Source organism: Vanacampus margaritifer, chromosome 10 (assembly GCF_051991255.1).
Source record: "Vanacampus margaritifer isolate UIUO_Vmar chromosome 10, RoL_Vmar_1.0, whole genome shotgun sequence".
Taxonomy (NCBI): Eukaryota; Metazoa; Chordata; class Actinopteri; order Syngnathiformes; family Syngnathidae; genus Vanacampus; species Vanacampus margaritifer.
In genome coordinates this window covers 10,158,397-10,174,077 of record NC_135441.1, presented here as the reverse complement: position 1 = coordinate 10,174,077, position 15,681 = coordinate 10,158,397, and the positions used below count along the sequence as shown (strand labels likewise).

At 38.1% G+C, this 15,681-nt stretch overlaps 1 protein-coding gene across 2 annotated transcripts; it reads left to right on the top strand.

Annotated features, from left to right (window-relative positions):
• The first annotated feature begins 6,623 nt into the window (after window positions 1-6,623).
• LOC144059280 (uncharacterized) lies at window positions 6,624-15,385 on the top strand. 2 transcript variants are annotated; one of them, XM_077578256.1, is made up of 6 exons: window positions 6,624-6,792; window positions 8,590-8,970; window positions 12,020-12,140; window positions 13,413-13,509; window positions 13,587-13,818; window positions 14,716-15,385. In XM_077578256.1, exons 2-6 carry the CDS (start codon window positions 8,802-8,804, stop codon window positions 14,850-14,852), a joined length of 756 nt encoding a protein of 251 aa, XP_077434382.1. In that variant the 5' UTR covers window positions 6,624-6,792; window positions 8,590-8,801; the 3' UTR covers window positions 14,853-15,385. The 2 variants fall into 2 exon arrangements, with proteins under 2 accessions (XP_077434382.1, XP_077434383.1); XM_077578257.1 differs by having other exon boundaries at window positions 6,625-6,792; window positions 8,727-8,970.
• Window positions 15,386-15,681: the final 296 nt, after the last annotated feature.

Sequence of the window (15,681 nt, the reverse complement as noted above, 5' to 3'; positions counted from 1 at the left end):
TTAAATAAATTAATAATAATTTATGTTAGATTATAAACACATGCTCATAGCAGGCGGCACATTGATTAACATGTCTGCCTCCTAGTCCAGAGGTTGTAAGATCGAATCCGGCCGTCTGGCCTTCCTGGCTCTGCTTAGAGGTTGCATGTTCTCTACGTTCCTGCGTGGGTTTTCTCCGGGTACACCAGTTTCCTCCCACATTACGAAAAATATGAATGCATGTTATGTTAATTGAACACTGAATTGTCTCTAGATTGTCTGTGTGTGTCCTGTGATTGGCTGGCAACCAGTTCAGGGTGTACCCCGCCTACTTCCCGAAGACAGCTGGGATAGGTTCCAGCATTCCCGGGATTCTCGTGAGGACACACAGTGGTACTTATGGTTTGGACTTCTGTTAACTTAATCCAGTGGATTTATAACATTTATAAATTAGTAACTGAGAATAATTGAGTTGCTGTAACAGAAAACTTCTAAGTAACTATTTATAAATAAATAAATAAAAAGGTGTAATCAAACCATTCAAGTTCTGCAAAACTTATTCGGGTTAACAGTGCTTGTGAGAAGAAAAACTAATAAAAAATCCACATGATGTGCTTTTGTAGAATGGTACTCAATGGTACCTACATGTACAGCAGCATTTCATGTTCTGCCATTTAGAATGGCTTGGAGAGAAAAGTATTGTAATACTTTGTTATCTGTTTAACCACAAACATCATATAGTGGTGTCCATCATTTTCCGCAGAGGCCCAAATTGGATGCCTAAATTGAATCTTTCTTTCTTCACAGTGACAAATTAAATAATTTAAGACGTCAGGATTTTGAGGCAGCCATTGTCCCTGGATCCCACTAGAATACATTTGCCACTGCACTGAGCAGAGCAAAACTTGATTAAATAGTAAGCAGAGGGAAGCTTATTTGAGGACACTGTATGTTTAATAAATCTGACCAAACACTGTTGCTGTAATTGAATCTAAATTGTGCACTACAGTACATGACATCAGCATGCTGCAAGTGCTACTTAAGGAGTGCTAGATGAGATATTCGTAAAATGCAGTATTCAAATGTTGTGCCTTAAATACTGTGGTTGTCTTTCTTGTATGAAAAAGTTATCCAATAGTGAAGACAAAGCATACTGCGGTACTGCTACATACACCTTAAAGTAAAAATCAAGGATATGGAATAAGTGCTTTAAACGGCTTTCCATTCCTCTGTGGTTATACGTTACATGTGACGGAACACAAATAAAAATAACAACTTTGTTAGAGTTGTGCTACAGGTCTGCGGACAAGCTAACATGAGTTAAACTCTGCTTTTTCTTAGGGCATAATCTGCATATTTATGCAACTTCAGTGAGACACTTTTTTATGAGTTCACTTTCAGACGGACATTAATTAAGATGACTGTCGCGTTTATGTGTTGGTGTGGAACATTTTAGTTGCAGGCTTGTGATCATCTGCCTTACCTCTCTGTTTTCCTTGCGTCTTCAAACATGACAGTCTTAAATCATTGCAATAACAGCCTTGCTTTTTAAAAAGTGACATCATTGTGACGTGACGTCCCTGATCTTCTCTTTCCAAGCAGGCCTCAAACATTTTCCTGATGACTTTTTTCACACTGTACTGAAAAGCAGAGCCACCCAGTGGTGGAAGTAAGAAGTACAATGCAGACATGCTTAGTACATGTTATTTTTAGAAAGTGCTGCTGCAGGCTATAAAATACGGAAATGGCCCGCGGGCCAGATTTCGGTCACGCCTGAATGTGAATCTGCCAGTGGAGAGTCTTCCAATTAGGTAATGTGCTGCTTGAACTAATTACCATTCTCATCATTAGATATTGTACCTTTGAAAAAAATCTCTTTCAGTCTTTTTTCTTTGTTTATGCAGATGTCAGAGGAGAGTAAAGGAAAGGAAAATACTGGAAGCGTATTTTTATGTTCTCAACTGATCCCCTCTTTCTTTCCACCCGATTATGCATATTTTGGTTCAGAGTGTGGAAAATGTTGCTGAGTATTCTTCATGACTGCCTCTGGAATTGGAGAGCAGGCAAGGATAAAGTTATTAAGTGGCACGTGAGAGGCCCAACTGCTGCCAACCCACAATCCCGTCTTGTGCAACGGAGAATAATATAAAATAAATTGCAAATACAAAGGTGTGAAATGTTGCGTGTGACAATAAAACTCAGTACTTTTTCTGCGCTATATTTACAGAAATCAGTGCTGAATGTTTGAATAAGATTTTTTTTTTCTTCGAACGTGGAATTTCAAACAAGGTTATTTAAATATCAATGTAGTTATACAAAATAAATAATGTAGATAACGTAAATTTCAAAATAATTCAGCAGCTCACTACTAAGCTACTACTAGCTACTAACATGGTAACCTCAACATAACACTGAACACTAAAAAATATTTCCATTTAATTTACAAGACACACACGCAAAAAAAATCAGTTCAAGGTCATTTTGGAGTTGTGACCTTTGGAGTGTTTAAAATGTACCCCCCTCCCCCATTATTAGGCTCAAAAACTGAGATGCTGAGATGTGCCCATAAAATTCATAAACTTTTTTGTTGTACTATTTTTGTATCCAAATTTAGAGAAATGGTGGCTGCTTATTATTAGTAGTAGTCGTCGTCGTAGTAGTATGTACAGTATGGAAACATACTGTATGCAGAGTTGTCCTTGTACTAATTTGCTCTTTGTCCTCACTTAGTTATGCACACTTGAAAATTGACTAATGCGGACTACAGTAGTAGAAAGATTAGCCAATGAAAACTAGTGTAGCGCTAGATGCTAACTAACATAATTTTAAAATGTCACTAGTAGTAGGCCTACTTTAGCTATTGTCAACTCGTGCACTGTTTTATGCCAGTGATGGTAGTCACGGGTAATAGCAATACAGCACGTCATGTGGATGTTTGTCAAAAAGATACATAAGAATGATAATAATAAATACATTTCCGAGAGGTGAATGTGAAAGGCAGCCTGTTTGTGGCATAACAACGGTCCTATATATGTGCATTATTAGTGTGACATCGTCCCTATTGTCCAGCAGAGGTCACTGTGTGTACAAAAATACCATTAAACGTGCTCTGCTTAAACACTAATCTTGTCCACGTGCTAGATGACGCTTTGCTGATAATTGCAGGGACTTTCCCAAAGTGTACCAAAGGAATTGCAAATGTAGGTTGATGACAAGGATAGTGGGAAACAATTTCCTCATAATTCCTTCGCAGCAATGAACGAAAAAGGAGTGGTCCTAATCTCCACCAGACTCATCCTTTCATGTTTCCTGATATGAATGGGTGACTGTATTGTTTACCTTCCTGGTTCAGACATTCACTTCAACTTTATGTTAAATTATATTTTGGAGGAAATGCCTCAATATAATCAAGGTGAAAATGACAGGAAAGGGCAGTCAACAAAAGTAGTCTTTTCATTCATTCATTTAGTCATTGTCATTGTTTGATGTACTGGAATTTTTTCATTTTTCCTCACAAAAGGACAGACCCTGACTATACCTGTGGTCTATTATTTCCATGTCTCAACCTCGACCTTTCCTCTGTCTCACCAGTGGCAAACTAAGAGAAAAACAAACAGGTGTCTGGTATCAGTGTGACTCAACTTTTGACAGAAACTCATCTGTATTGATCGCTGTTCCATGTGGTGTCTTTTGACGTAATGCTGTGTGTAGAATTACAAAAACTGATAAGGTTGTTACGAATTATTTTTGTTGAAATGTTTACTTGCCGGCTTTTAGTAGGTCACACCCATTTTGGCCTAACGGGGTCACATAATCAGGAAAAATCAACAGCAACAATAAAAAAAATATCAGCCACATCACATGTACCTAACAAGTTGAAGAAATTGTATCAAGTTATAACAAATGTTTAAAAAAGAAACGATGTATGCCTTTTTCTTTGCAAAGATAATAGCTACTATCAGTTTTGATTGACTATGCTATTTATTTAAGAAACACCATACTCTTATATATCTAGATAAGGCAGACAATAATATTTCCGTCACATATGTTTCATAGTTGGATGCGAGCTAAGTGCAGTCACCCCTGGCTATGCCCCTGGTCGTCGTGGTAACAAAATCCATACTCACCATTGGCCCAGCAATTTGTGAAATGGGTTGAATGCAGGCCAACCTCTCAAATGGCCTGATTTCAAAAAGACAAGAAATTGAGTTTGTAAAGTGTACTAGAATTGGCGTATTTCATTTCTCACATAGAAAACTAAGCATAATTGTAACACAACGAATCTTGAACTTTGCCTAATGAAGTGTCCAGTAAGTATAGAAAATAACCATAATTATTCAAGAGCCTGAAAGTAACAATCACCCAATCAACTGAATTCTTACATTGTGGCATTGTGAGCTGGGAAGGCCAAAGGAACACAATGAGCGGTGGCTTAATAAACGTGCCAGCAACCTGTCATCAGATTAACTTAAGTGTGCGCATTCCTTCCTGCACATGTGGTGTTTTGATTGCTGCTTTCACACAAAGCCAGCGGGACTTCCTGCAGGAAGAAAACAACGGAAGGAGACGGAAGAGCAACAACCGAGTTGCTGGTTAACAGATAAAATTGTAAGGAAATATGAACCCCCAGTTCCTGTTTGTGGCGTCCATATTAAGCAACCACAGAGCTTATTATGTATTCATTCATAGTTATTATAAATGAGAAGTACTCACTTTTAGTTAACAGAAACTAGTGAAATAAGTAAAACTAAAAGAAAAAAACACAAGCTAAGAAAATGCCTTAAAAAAAATATATACTGACTATAAAGTGAAAATGTTGAAAAAGGTGTCTCTCCGGGGGCTACTCAAAGATTCGTCCCTATCATGTTATCAGACCCATCAAAAATCAAGTGAAATTAAGGCCAGGGAAAAAATTTGCTGCGAAATGTAAACCTAAACTCTCCTAACCCAATGACAGTGTTTTTTCTCTCTCCAAAAAACAAATAAACAAAAAAACTGTTTTCTGCCAAAAAATAGCCTAACAGAAGTTGTCAGTAAAAGTTGCAATGTAAGATGGCTGCCCACAGCACGGCCGTTAGCGGGAAGGGACCGAACAGTCATCTGGGTCCGAATGTCCAAAAGAAAGAAATGTAGTCCACTCAAAATTACCCACAATGCACTTTGAAAAGTAGTGAACATTGCGAGTATGAAAAAAAAAATGGTGCGAGCGAGATTCAAAGCAATACATGAATTGGCTTTAGTAGAAAATATAATAACAAAGGAAACAAAACTTTTTTATTCACAGTAAAGTTAAATAATTTAAAGATTTATGCATCATGAGGGTACAGCGGTCACGTGATGCTCAATAGATAAACAGAATGAGGGCACTATAAGCAAAGTGCGCATTATGTTTGCGCATGCGTGAAAACCAAGTTTAAAAAAAACTTGCTACCAAACAAAGCTGTCATTTGAATGGCGCCGAATGGAGTGCTGAAAGTGTTTGCGTAACTGCACACTTTAAAGCTTGCAAGAATTGTTTAAACGACTTTCAGCCTTAAGTGGCAAAACGACAGGTGCACTTGGTGCCATTCTTAACTGTCCTAATGGAGTTTATCGGCAAAAAAACACCATTGCAATGCTCGAGAAGACAGAAGTGTACGCTTGTAAACCTCCGTTCACTCTTCCCAATTTCCAGACAGAAAAGGAAGATCCAAACGGACGTATAAGAGGCTAAAATAGATTTATTTTCTTTTTTTAACACATTTATTTTGTCAATATCCTGAAAACGAGGGAACAGACGTAAGCATCACGAAGCTTGCTAGCAGACGTTCGTGTAACCAAACTAATAAATTGACAGTCATTTAAGAACCTGCTTTTAGCCCCAATTGACCCCTTCAGTGAAGAAAGCTCCTACCCGCCTCTTGATCGCGTCCCGGTGTTGTGTCTTCGGTCCAACTCCCGGTAAAATGCACACATTCGGTCAAATAATAAGCACTTAAATAGGCTAAACTGTCGTGTCAGTAATGAGATGCTATTCATGTTTAAAATAGATTCAATAAAAAACATAAACTTTCCAACAAAATGGTCCAAATCAGCTCTTAGACTCCATTAGTTTTCAATGACAAGTTGGTAGCAGGCTACCAGCCGGCCTACCCATAATGCACCGCGCTGCCGAGATGCGCACTTCGCTTATATATTAGGCTAGTGAGTGAGGACATTCAGACACAGTTGTGGTCCTTTTGCCGTGTGTCGCCTTGAAACGACGTCATCTAGTGGCAGCCATTAAAAAAGCGGCATGAGTTGACGTTCTCCTAGGCGACAGCTGTGCTTGCTTGAAACCTTTTTAAAATAAATAATATATTTGTTGAATTTTGAATACACAATACTTAGACAATTCTTCCTTAAAAACTAACAAACTCACTCTGAAAACTAATTAAACCTAACTAAAAAAAAATAATTTAAACGAAATTTTAACTATAAAAAAATGTGCAGCAAATTAATATCGAAGAGTCTTTTGTAATGTTGTTGAGCTGTTTTTATATTATGTCGCTGAAAATACATCTTGCATTTGTTTTTTATCACGATGATTCATTTGTTGCAGGCGATTAGGAAAGAGGGGGGAAAAGATGAGTGTTTAACTGTCAGTCCGTCCCACACGCGTGGAGTACAAATGCGGCAGAGTAGAGCTGAGAGCGCATTCCACCCTGTGACGACTGACCTCACACACGCATACACACACATTGTTGTATGCGCCCACGTCACACACTCATCACGCCGCTCTCTAGAGGAAGCTCAGACCAGTAGAAGGAGATGCTGACGGCTGGCAGCCACTGAGTAAGTCCACTCTGACTCTCATTCTCTCTCTCTCTCTCTCCTTCTGTCTTTGTTGTTGCCATTCTCGAGCCCGTCTCACTTCATTTATCTCCCACACTCCGTTCTGTCACTGTGAAAACAGCCGCTGTGTTCTCACGTGGGGGGACTTTTAGAACTCTTCTTTCAGTATGCATTGCACACACCTTGCTCCCCGTTCTCTCTCATTCTCACTTTCTTTTCTGTGCATGTAAGCCGAGGCACAAGTGAAGTCTGAGGCTATTTGCATGTTGGAGCGCAGCCAGACGGACAAGCTTTGTCTTTACATGGGAACAACAGCCTGGGAATGTTGAGTCTCTATTTGAGGTCTCCTTGCAACTCATGTTGACTGTGCATGGTTAATTATAGTAGTTATGCGTCGCATAAGACAAACTCCCTCAATAAATATTTGTAAATCTCATTTTAATGCTAGTTTTTAATCATCCTACCTGGTGTGTATTTTTTCCTCCCCGTTTTTTTTACATCTTTTATCACTATTGACTGTGAGTGTGGTAATTGGCAGCATCTATTTGCCTGGGCGTAAAATAATTATCTTACAGCCCCACGAGGCCCACAGACGTTTAAATCCATGCCCGCTGAAAGCCTTAGCTTAATACTTCAATCCAAATCTGTTTTACACGTGGCCACACCTCAAACTCTAGTCACGCCCGACGTTTCACCTGTTTCGACACTATTGACTTCCCTTCACCCGCCATTGGCTGAGCCTTATCAGACCGCTCAAATACGATTGGCTACATTTCAGTTGCACTTTTTGAATCTTTGTTTACACACACTTTGAAGGAGGAAGAAGATGGTTGTTTTCCAGGAATGTGCCTTTTGAGGACTTCCCCGTAATAACTAACTGGGCTGTTAATGGCTACCAGTCTCATGTGTGTTGGTAAGCTACTACAAGAATGTATTAATGAGTGTTCTCAGATTCAATGTGCCTTGTTTACTTGCAGTATTTTAAAGCATAAACAGTTATTTATAACACTTAAATTACTCAGATTTATTGGCCAAGTATGTAAAAACACGCAAGGAATTTGTCTTCACAGTCGCAACCAGTCCGAGAAACATGCCTGGCGGTTTTCTAGTTAGCGCCCCGAGTTTCTTAGATGGGGGGGGGGGGGGGGATTTGAAGAAAGTGGGAGGGGAAAAGAAACAAGGCAGAGTCTGTGCTTTTTAACTAATTCACTCCCAGCTATAAAGCAAGAAGAAGCAACCCCCTTCACTCTTGGCTGTTTTACTGTTTGACTGATTTTGCAAGGCCCACAGATTGTGTTCTATTGCTATAAAAACATGGAACCTATCAAAAGAAAGATTACAGTCCCTTTTATTCATCAGGGAAAAAAAGTATATTTATATCTGTTTCCGTTTTGCAGCAATTAGCATTAGAATATAGCTTATTTTCATCATTATTCACAAATCTATTTAGAATTGTGAATAGTTTCATTTTTTTCAACATGGCCCTGGTTGATATATTTTGCTCTGCTGCCACCTGCTGGCCATTTGCGTAATTTCTTCAACCATTCTTTGCAGTTGAGAGGCTGCATCATACCTTCTGTATGCTCTAGCATAAAAAAAATTGTGTAAATATGTCTTTGGGACACTTAAAGATTTAAAATATAACATATTTATACATTTTTGAGAGCAAATGAATTAAAGGGAGCTCAATATAGGCCTGGGGGGGGGGGGGACAAGGCTTTTGAAGCCTCTTGTGAATGGAGCAATCATTGAGGTAGCAATCATCTTTCTCTCTCATCTTTTTTTTTTCAATCACAGCACCAGCTTTCAATATACAGTTGATCCAGACACACTGCTCCTTCTTCTGAGGAGACTTCAACATACTCCTACTGCTCTGTGGAGGAAGACTATCCAAAAGATAGCAGGACTTTACCTGATTCTTGACTCATTCACAGAGCAGGAAACTTGAGCCTCGGCACAAAAAAAGGCAGCCATTTAAACTGTGGCAGTGCTTGAAGAAAAGCGTCAGGATGCTGGCTAAAATCCTGGAGGAGATGTGGGTGGAGCCAGAAGTTCTGGAGGCCTTGAGCGAAGAGCAGAAGAGGATCCTCTTCCTCAAGATGAGAGAAGAGCAGGTACGCCGTTGGAGGGACAGGGAGGAGCGGGAAGGACATGACACCGGCATACGGCCAAAGAAAGGTAACATTGCTTAAAACTGACATAGAAATGACCTCATGTACACCAAGAAACAATACCGTTTTGACAAATTCTGCACATTCTACACAACAATGCCCATTAGACAAGATGTGAAGTACTGTAGTCCAAAAGCTGAGCTATCAATATGACTTGACGCCAAATCAGCAGCTTGCCTCACTTTGTTCAAAAAGGAACCAAAAATGTCAGGTTATTTTAGCAACCATAAACCTTTATAGTGCTTTTCATTGTTTATTATGTCAACTCTTGCATATGTTGAACCGCATCACATTTCTTGCATTACAATACAAACAGAAACAGGGCTGACGTTGTGGCTGGAAACAAACCGACCAGACACATCCTTGTGATCATTTGCATGAACTAAATTGTATTTCATCAGTGTTGGGCTCTTTCAAAACTACCATAAATTTTGCATTGACCACAACTCATTCACTGCCATTGATGGCTATAGACGTCAAAAATTTATTTGAACTATTTCTATTAGTTTAACATTTTTTCTACTTTTGTTAACCAGAGTATGAAAACCTAGAAAAATAATATTGTACATTTAGAACAGATATAAAATTTGTTATTAATCATGAGTTAACTAGTGAAGTCATGCGATTAATTACGGAAACATTTTAATCGCCTGATGCCCCTAATTTTTAATAATCTTTTCTTCATTTTTTTTTAAAGTAATTAAAAAAAAATAAACATTTTAATAATCTTTTTATCTTCTTTTATCTTCTTATCTGTTCTAAATGTTCTAAATGTACAATAAAAAAAATTCTAGGTTTTCATACTCTTGTTAACAAAAGTGGGAAAAAATGTTAAACTAATAGAAATAGTTCAAATGAATTTTTGACGTCTATAGCCGTTAATGGCAGCGAATGAGTTAAAGGGGAAGTTAACCCCCCCCCCCCCCCCAAAAAAATATTTTTGACAACAATATGTTTTATGCAGCCCCACTAGTCTAAATCTGTTATTCTGTTGAATGTTGTGTTAGTGGAATATGAGTTAAGCAGCAAAATCCAGACGTTTTTGTCCATCTCAGGGGGCGGCCATTTTGCCACTTTCTGTCGACTGAAGATGACATTTATTTTGCTCGGGTAACAACCAATCACAGAAAACAAGTGAGCTGTGATTGGTCGTTGCCTGAACCTTGAGCAAAATTGATGTCATCTTCAATCGACAGCTAGTGGCAAAATGGCTGCCCCTAAAATGGAAAAAAAAAAAAACGGCTGGAAATTGCTTCAAAACTCATGTTCCAAAAATGTAATATTAATCAGGATGTCATGTTTAGACAAGTGAGGTCATATATAACATATTATTGTCAAGAAATGTTTAAGGTTGACTTCCACTTAAAAAAAAAAAAAAAACACAAGCATGGAGTAACACCAGCTTAGGTTACCAATCTAATTAAGGTGTTTCGATTACACCCAAAGAAATGCACCCAGGCCTTTTGGGCTCTCACACCTCCTCTAATAAATCTTGATTTAATTCCACTCCAGGGGAGAGCCTCACCTGGCTCCACTGGTCCAGCTATCAATAGGTGGCGCATGCGTGTGTGTACGTGTGAGTGGCAGCCTCTATCAGCATGAGTCGAATCGGTTTACTGTCTTCCCGCTGAGTAAGATTGACGAACCCCCTGTGGGTTCAAACATATATTAAGTTACAGTCTCTGTTGACCCAATCTCTGCCTGCCATGTCACCTGAGAGGCAAGCAAGTCTGTTTGTGTTACACAACACGCATCTTTTGTTGCTTGTGCGGTGCATGGCAAACGCCTAAATACATAATTAAAACTTTACAAGGGAATTAAGATTCCTTTAATAGTAAATCTACTTTGTTTATATATATATATATATATATATATATATATATATATATATATATATATATATATATATATATATATATATATATATAACATGACTACCTTAAAAAAAAAGAAGGAAAAATATTATGGTACGTTAGATGTCCAGTCCTGTGAACTGGGATAGGCTCCAGTTGACCCAAATGAGGTGAAGCTGTGTAGAAACGTGATGAGGAACTTAATTTGGGAATTTTTAGATATAAATATAGAGTATAGTATAAATAGAAAGAGACAGAATTAAAGGTACATGTACTTTACTGTTTATTTCAGGCGGAATCTATTATCACATTGACAATTATGTATGTGTAAACCTAAGTTGTGCTTCACACACCATGAATGGTTGTCATGACTCACAATGCGGCATTGCTCTCTCATGCATATGCATGATAGTTAATAAAAGGCATCCTTGATTAATATATTGTATTAAATAAGCAGCACTACCTTTGTTTCCCCTCCCATTTACATTGTAAATGACCATTATAGTCATCAACCTGCTTTAAGAAAAGAAAAAAACAGCTTGGCATTCTCATGCTATAGCAGGTTCAATATAGTACCTGGAAAGAACTAAAACATTTGTTATACAGGCTGTACTTTCCCTGTTGTTTTAGTATTTATTTGTGTGTGAATCTTAAACAGAATTGTGAAATTCTAGTATCTGAAAATTGGAAAAAGTTATGGTTAAAGTGAAATTGTATTTCTTAAAAGTTATCAAATGGCACATGTTTTAGATATTGCAATAAATATGTTGTATGTATTTATATTTTAAACAATGTCAAAATGAACCGTATTCCTGATCAGTTTTAAGTTAAAGAAAAAAGAAAAAGTTATTTCACATCACAGTGTATCACATTTATTTCGAATCACAATTAATATCTAGTCTGGAATAATAATGATAAAAATTCATTTAAATTTGAAATTAGGCCAGAGCCTAAATAATGTGTTTTATTTCTGAACAGCAATGCTGCATCAATACGATCGTTTCAGAGGACCTTTAACAAACAATGAGCGCGTTAAATCTGCAAGCAAAAGGCCACAGGGGCAGAAATGATCAGCAAGCAAGGACAAAGAGCCTGCCAGAGTAATAAAGTTGTAGGACAGCACCATCTTGTGGATATAAGCCTTCATAACAACCCATGCGGAGACCAGCTCAAATGGTGTTTTTCCTTCTTTTTCGTTTGCAGCCACCAGCAAGCATGTGAGCTGGCTCCTCGGTCGTGATGGAGATGTGTGCGTCCGTGTGATTGGAGAAGTGGATGAATTCAGGTCTTCCAAACTTCTCCAGAACCTTCTCAATAACAACAGGTTAGAACACGCAAAGTCACGTGACTGATGATCTACACTCTAAAAAGAGAATTGTCGAACCATCCAAAGTGAATATATTAAGTTTAATGAACTAATTATTAATTCAATATAATATATTCACTTTGGATTAACTTAATTCAATCGTGTGTTACACTGAGCTCAATTTGGACATTTTCATAATGTCAAGGGTGTATTCACTTTTGCTACATGCTGTTTATATATTATGTGTACTAATGTTTAAAAAAAATAAAAAAAAAGACTCAGCTATCCGGAATTGTCAGAGATGTAATACAATGTTCATTATTGTGCATTAATTAACTAATTCACTGCCATTGACGATTATAGATGTAATTTTTTTTTCTTATAAACGTAAAAAAAAAATCTTAAACTATTTCTATTAGTTTAACATTTTTTCCACTTTTGTTAACAAGAGTATAATAAATAAATAAGTAAGTAAGTAATAAATAAGTAAAATTTGTGATTTATCGTGAGTTAAGTAGTCATGCGATTAATAACAATTAAAAATTGTAATCGCCTGTAGAGATGATTATTAAAAATTAGAGGCGTCAAGCGATTTTTAATTATTTTTTTTACTTCAATAATTAACTCACGATTAATCACAAATTGTATATCTGTTCTAAATGTACAATAAAAAAATCTAGGTTTTCATACTTTTGTTAACAAAAGTAGAAAAAAATGTCAATAGCAGTGAATGAGTTAATTAATGCACAATAATGAACATTGTATTACATCTCTGACAATTTCGGATAGCTGAATCTTTAAAAAAAAAAACATTAGTACACATAATATATAAACTGCATGTAGCATAAGTGAATACACCCTTGACATATTGTGAAAATGTCCAAATTGAGCTCAGTGTCAATTTTTCATGCGGCCACCATTATTTTCCAGCACTGCCTTAAAGCCTCTTCCACGTAAAGTTCACCATGCAATTCGGTTGAACTGGAATCCCCTTCCACTCCTTCATGACAACATCACTAAGTGGCTCACTTTTGTGAGTTAGTATAAAGTAAAGCTTGTGCTTGCTGTAATGTTGACCCTTGATCCCCAGTCAGCACATGATAGCCCCCTCCAACTCCGCACGGGACCTCATGACATCACACAGTCTTTTGATAAAATGACAACAGTGTTATGGGGGAGCTTTCTATCCGCTCATCCTTTATTGGATTATTCAAGTTATTTGCTAAATGAGTGATTCAAAGGCTGGTGTGACTGTCTGCTGACTCTTCTCTGTTGGCGATTGTCCTGCAGGCTCCATCGTGATCATACGAATGGCATCCAGGCAGGAAAAAAGGCCCAGCAGCCTGGATTTCAAGAAACCCAGTTAGCGCTCACTGATGACACAGCTGTGAGTTAATGTGTTTGCTGTTTTAAGTTAAGATAACGTGATAACACGCTCACTGATTGTGACATTGTGCTGCACAGAATGAGCCCGGCTGGCCAAACTTCCAATCGTCTGAGGATGAGATGGACTCCTCCAGTGCAGATGACGAATTGAAGGACCCCAGCGAGGGCAGCGACAGTGAATCAGGCAGCAGCTCGGACAACCTCAGCGACCAGGCTCCTCTCTACAGGCGCCATCTTAGTAGCCATGGCAACAAAGCAGCACTCAAAGCCCAGCTGTTGGACGCAGAGCGGGTCAGCCCACGGGCCGGAGGTGAGAAAACGAGAACAGGATTGATGATGAAAACAAATTTCCTATGTTCACTTCTGTTGTAGTCACGCACAAAAACGTGTCATTACATTAGCATACAGATAATTGGAATCCAGTCAAATGCATGACTTTACTCCGCTGTGAAACTTCATTCTAAACTGTAATTTCCCCATCGTGAGACTTCGACATCGAAGAGAATTTCACATATAGACTACCAAAGGCTTATTCTAATACTGCTAACATTACATGGTTCAGTGGATAAAAAGGGTGCCGCTTTGACCCTTTGTTTACGTGACAACAGCATTTTGGAACCTGTTTGGTTGTTGAAGAACAGACACATCACAGTTCACAGGTGGGTGAACAGGTTAATTGGAAACAGGTGGGTGTCATGATTGGATATAAAAGAAGCGTCCCCAAAAGGTGTAGTGAGTGATGCTCACCAGTTTGTGAACAGCCGTGTGAGAAAATAGTCCAACAGTTTAAGAACATTTCTCAAATTCTAATTGCAATTTAGGGAGTTTGTCTTTTACGGTTTGCATTTAAAAGGACATATAACAAAATGGCAAACATGCCGCTGTCCCAGCTTTTTGGGAATGTGTTACACGCATGAAATTCTAAATTAGTGAATATTTGGGGGGATTTAATTAAAAAAAACAAAAGTTAATCACCTTGAACATTAGCTTCTTTTTAATGTATATTTAATTGAATACAGAAATGAAAAAGATTTGAAAGTTACTGTATCCTGTTTTTATTTACGTTTTATACAACATCCAAACTTCATTTGAGTTGGTGTTTTACGGTATCTATTGTTTTTTTGTTCCCATATCGCAACCTGAATCTAGCCAACAACGTGCCACTCCAACCTTTTTAAATTAATGCTATCTCTACTTTCCTTCTCAGATGCCTTAATCATTCAAGAGACCACATCAGAAAATGGAGGCAGAGTGGCCCAGCTCAGGAAAGCCTTTGGATCGGAGCCTTCTCGCAGCTTGAGAAAACCTCCATTACCTGACAAACCTGCTCACCTACGTCACTGACCCGTTAGCATGCCGCTAGGCCTGCTTGGAAACAATGCCGTGACCCCCAAGAAGACTGACTGATGGACTCAATCATGTCACCAGTACTGTGAGAGTAACTTAAGACATTTATGGTCCAGGCTCATGCCATATGAAGGCGGAACAGGACCCTAACCCGAACTCCAAAGTTGAAATGGACATGGAGAAATATGCAAAGACAACATTCAAAGGAAATCTAGGAATCAGCGGTTCTTATTATAATGTGGTGTGTGAAAGTCTTCAGCCATCATAATTATTATTGAGTAGTACAGCAGAAGCAGCTAATGAGATATACCAGAAGAAATTGTAAGAAAGATGATTCAGTGTTGACACACTGGTAACAGGTTACTGATGTGTTTTCAAGCTCAATCGTGCAACTTGCTCTACTTTCTACTCATTCTGTCTCTCCAAAAATTACTACAACCCTTTTTCTATAAACGTAGTTTGCATGTGAGCAATTGGATGAATCTGTGACCCGGAACGGAACCAATTTACTATAAAGTGTTTCAACAAAGGATTTGACAATGTGACAGTGTTTAAATCTGCTAATATATCCCAGGAATTCAGGTTTTTAGTATTGATGAAATCGTGCATGTTACATTTGTTCTTTTGCAGTACAGTACTTCTAGAAATCGTCTTGCAGTACATAACACAAACGGAAAGACAAAAGAGCAAGAGTTAATTCAAGTGATGTACAGTAAGTAAACTGATTCAATGAAACTGCTCGATGGCACTGTACCAAAGGCAAAATAAGAGCACCTTTTTGCATTAACATAATATACTGTATACTCACTGGCCAAAACAATAGGTA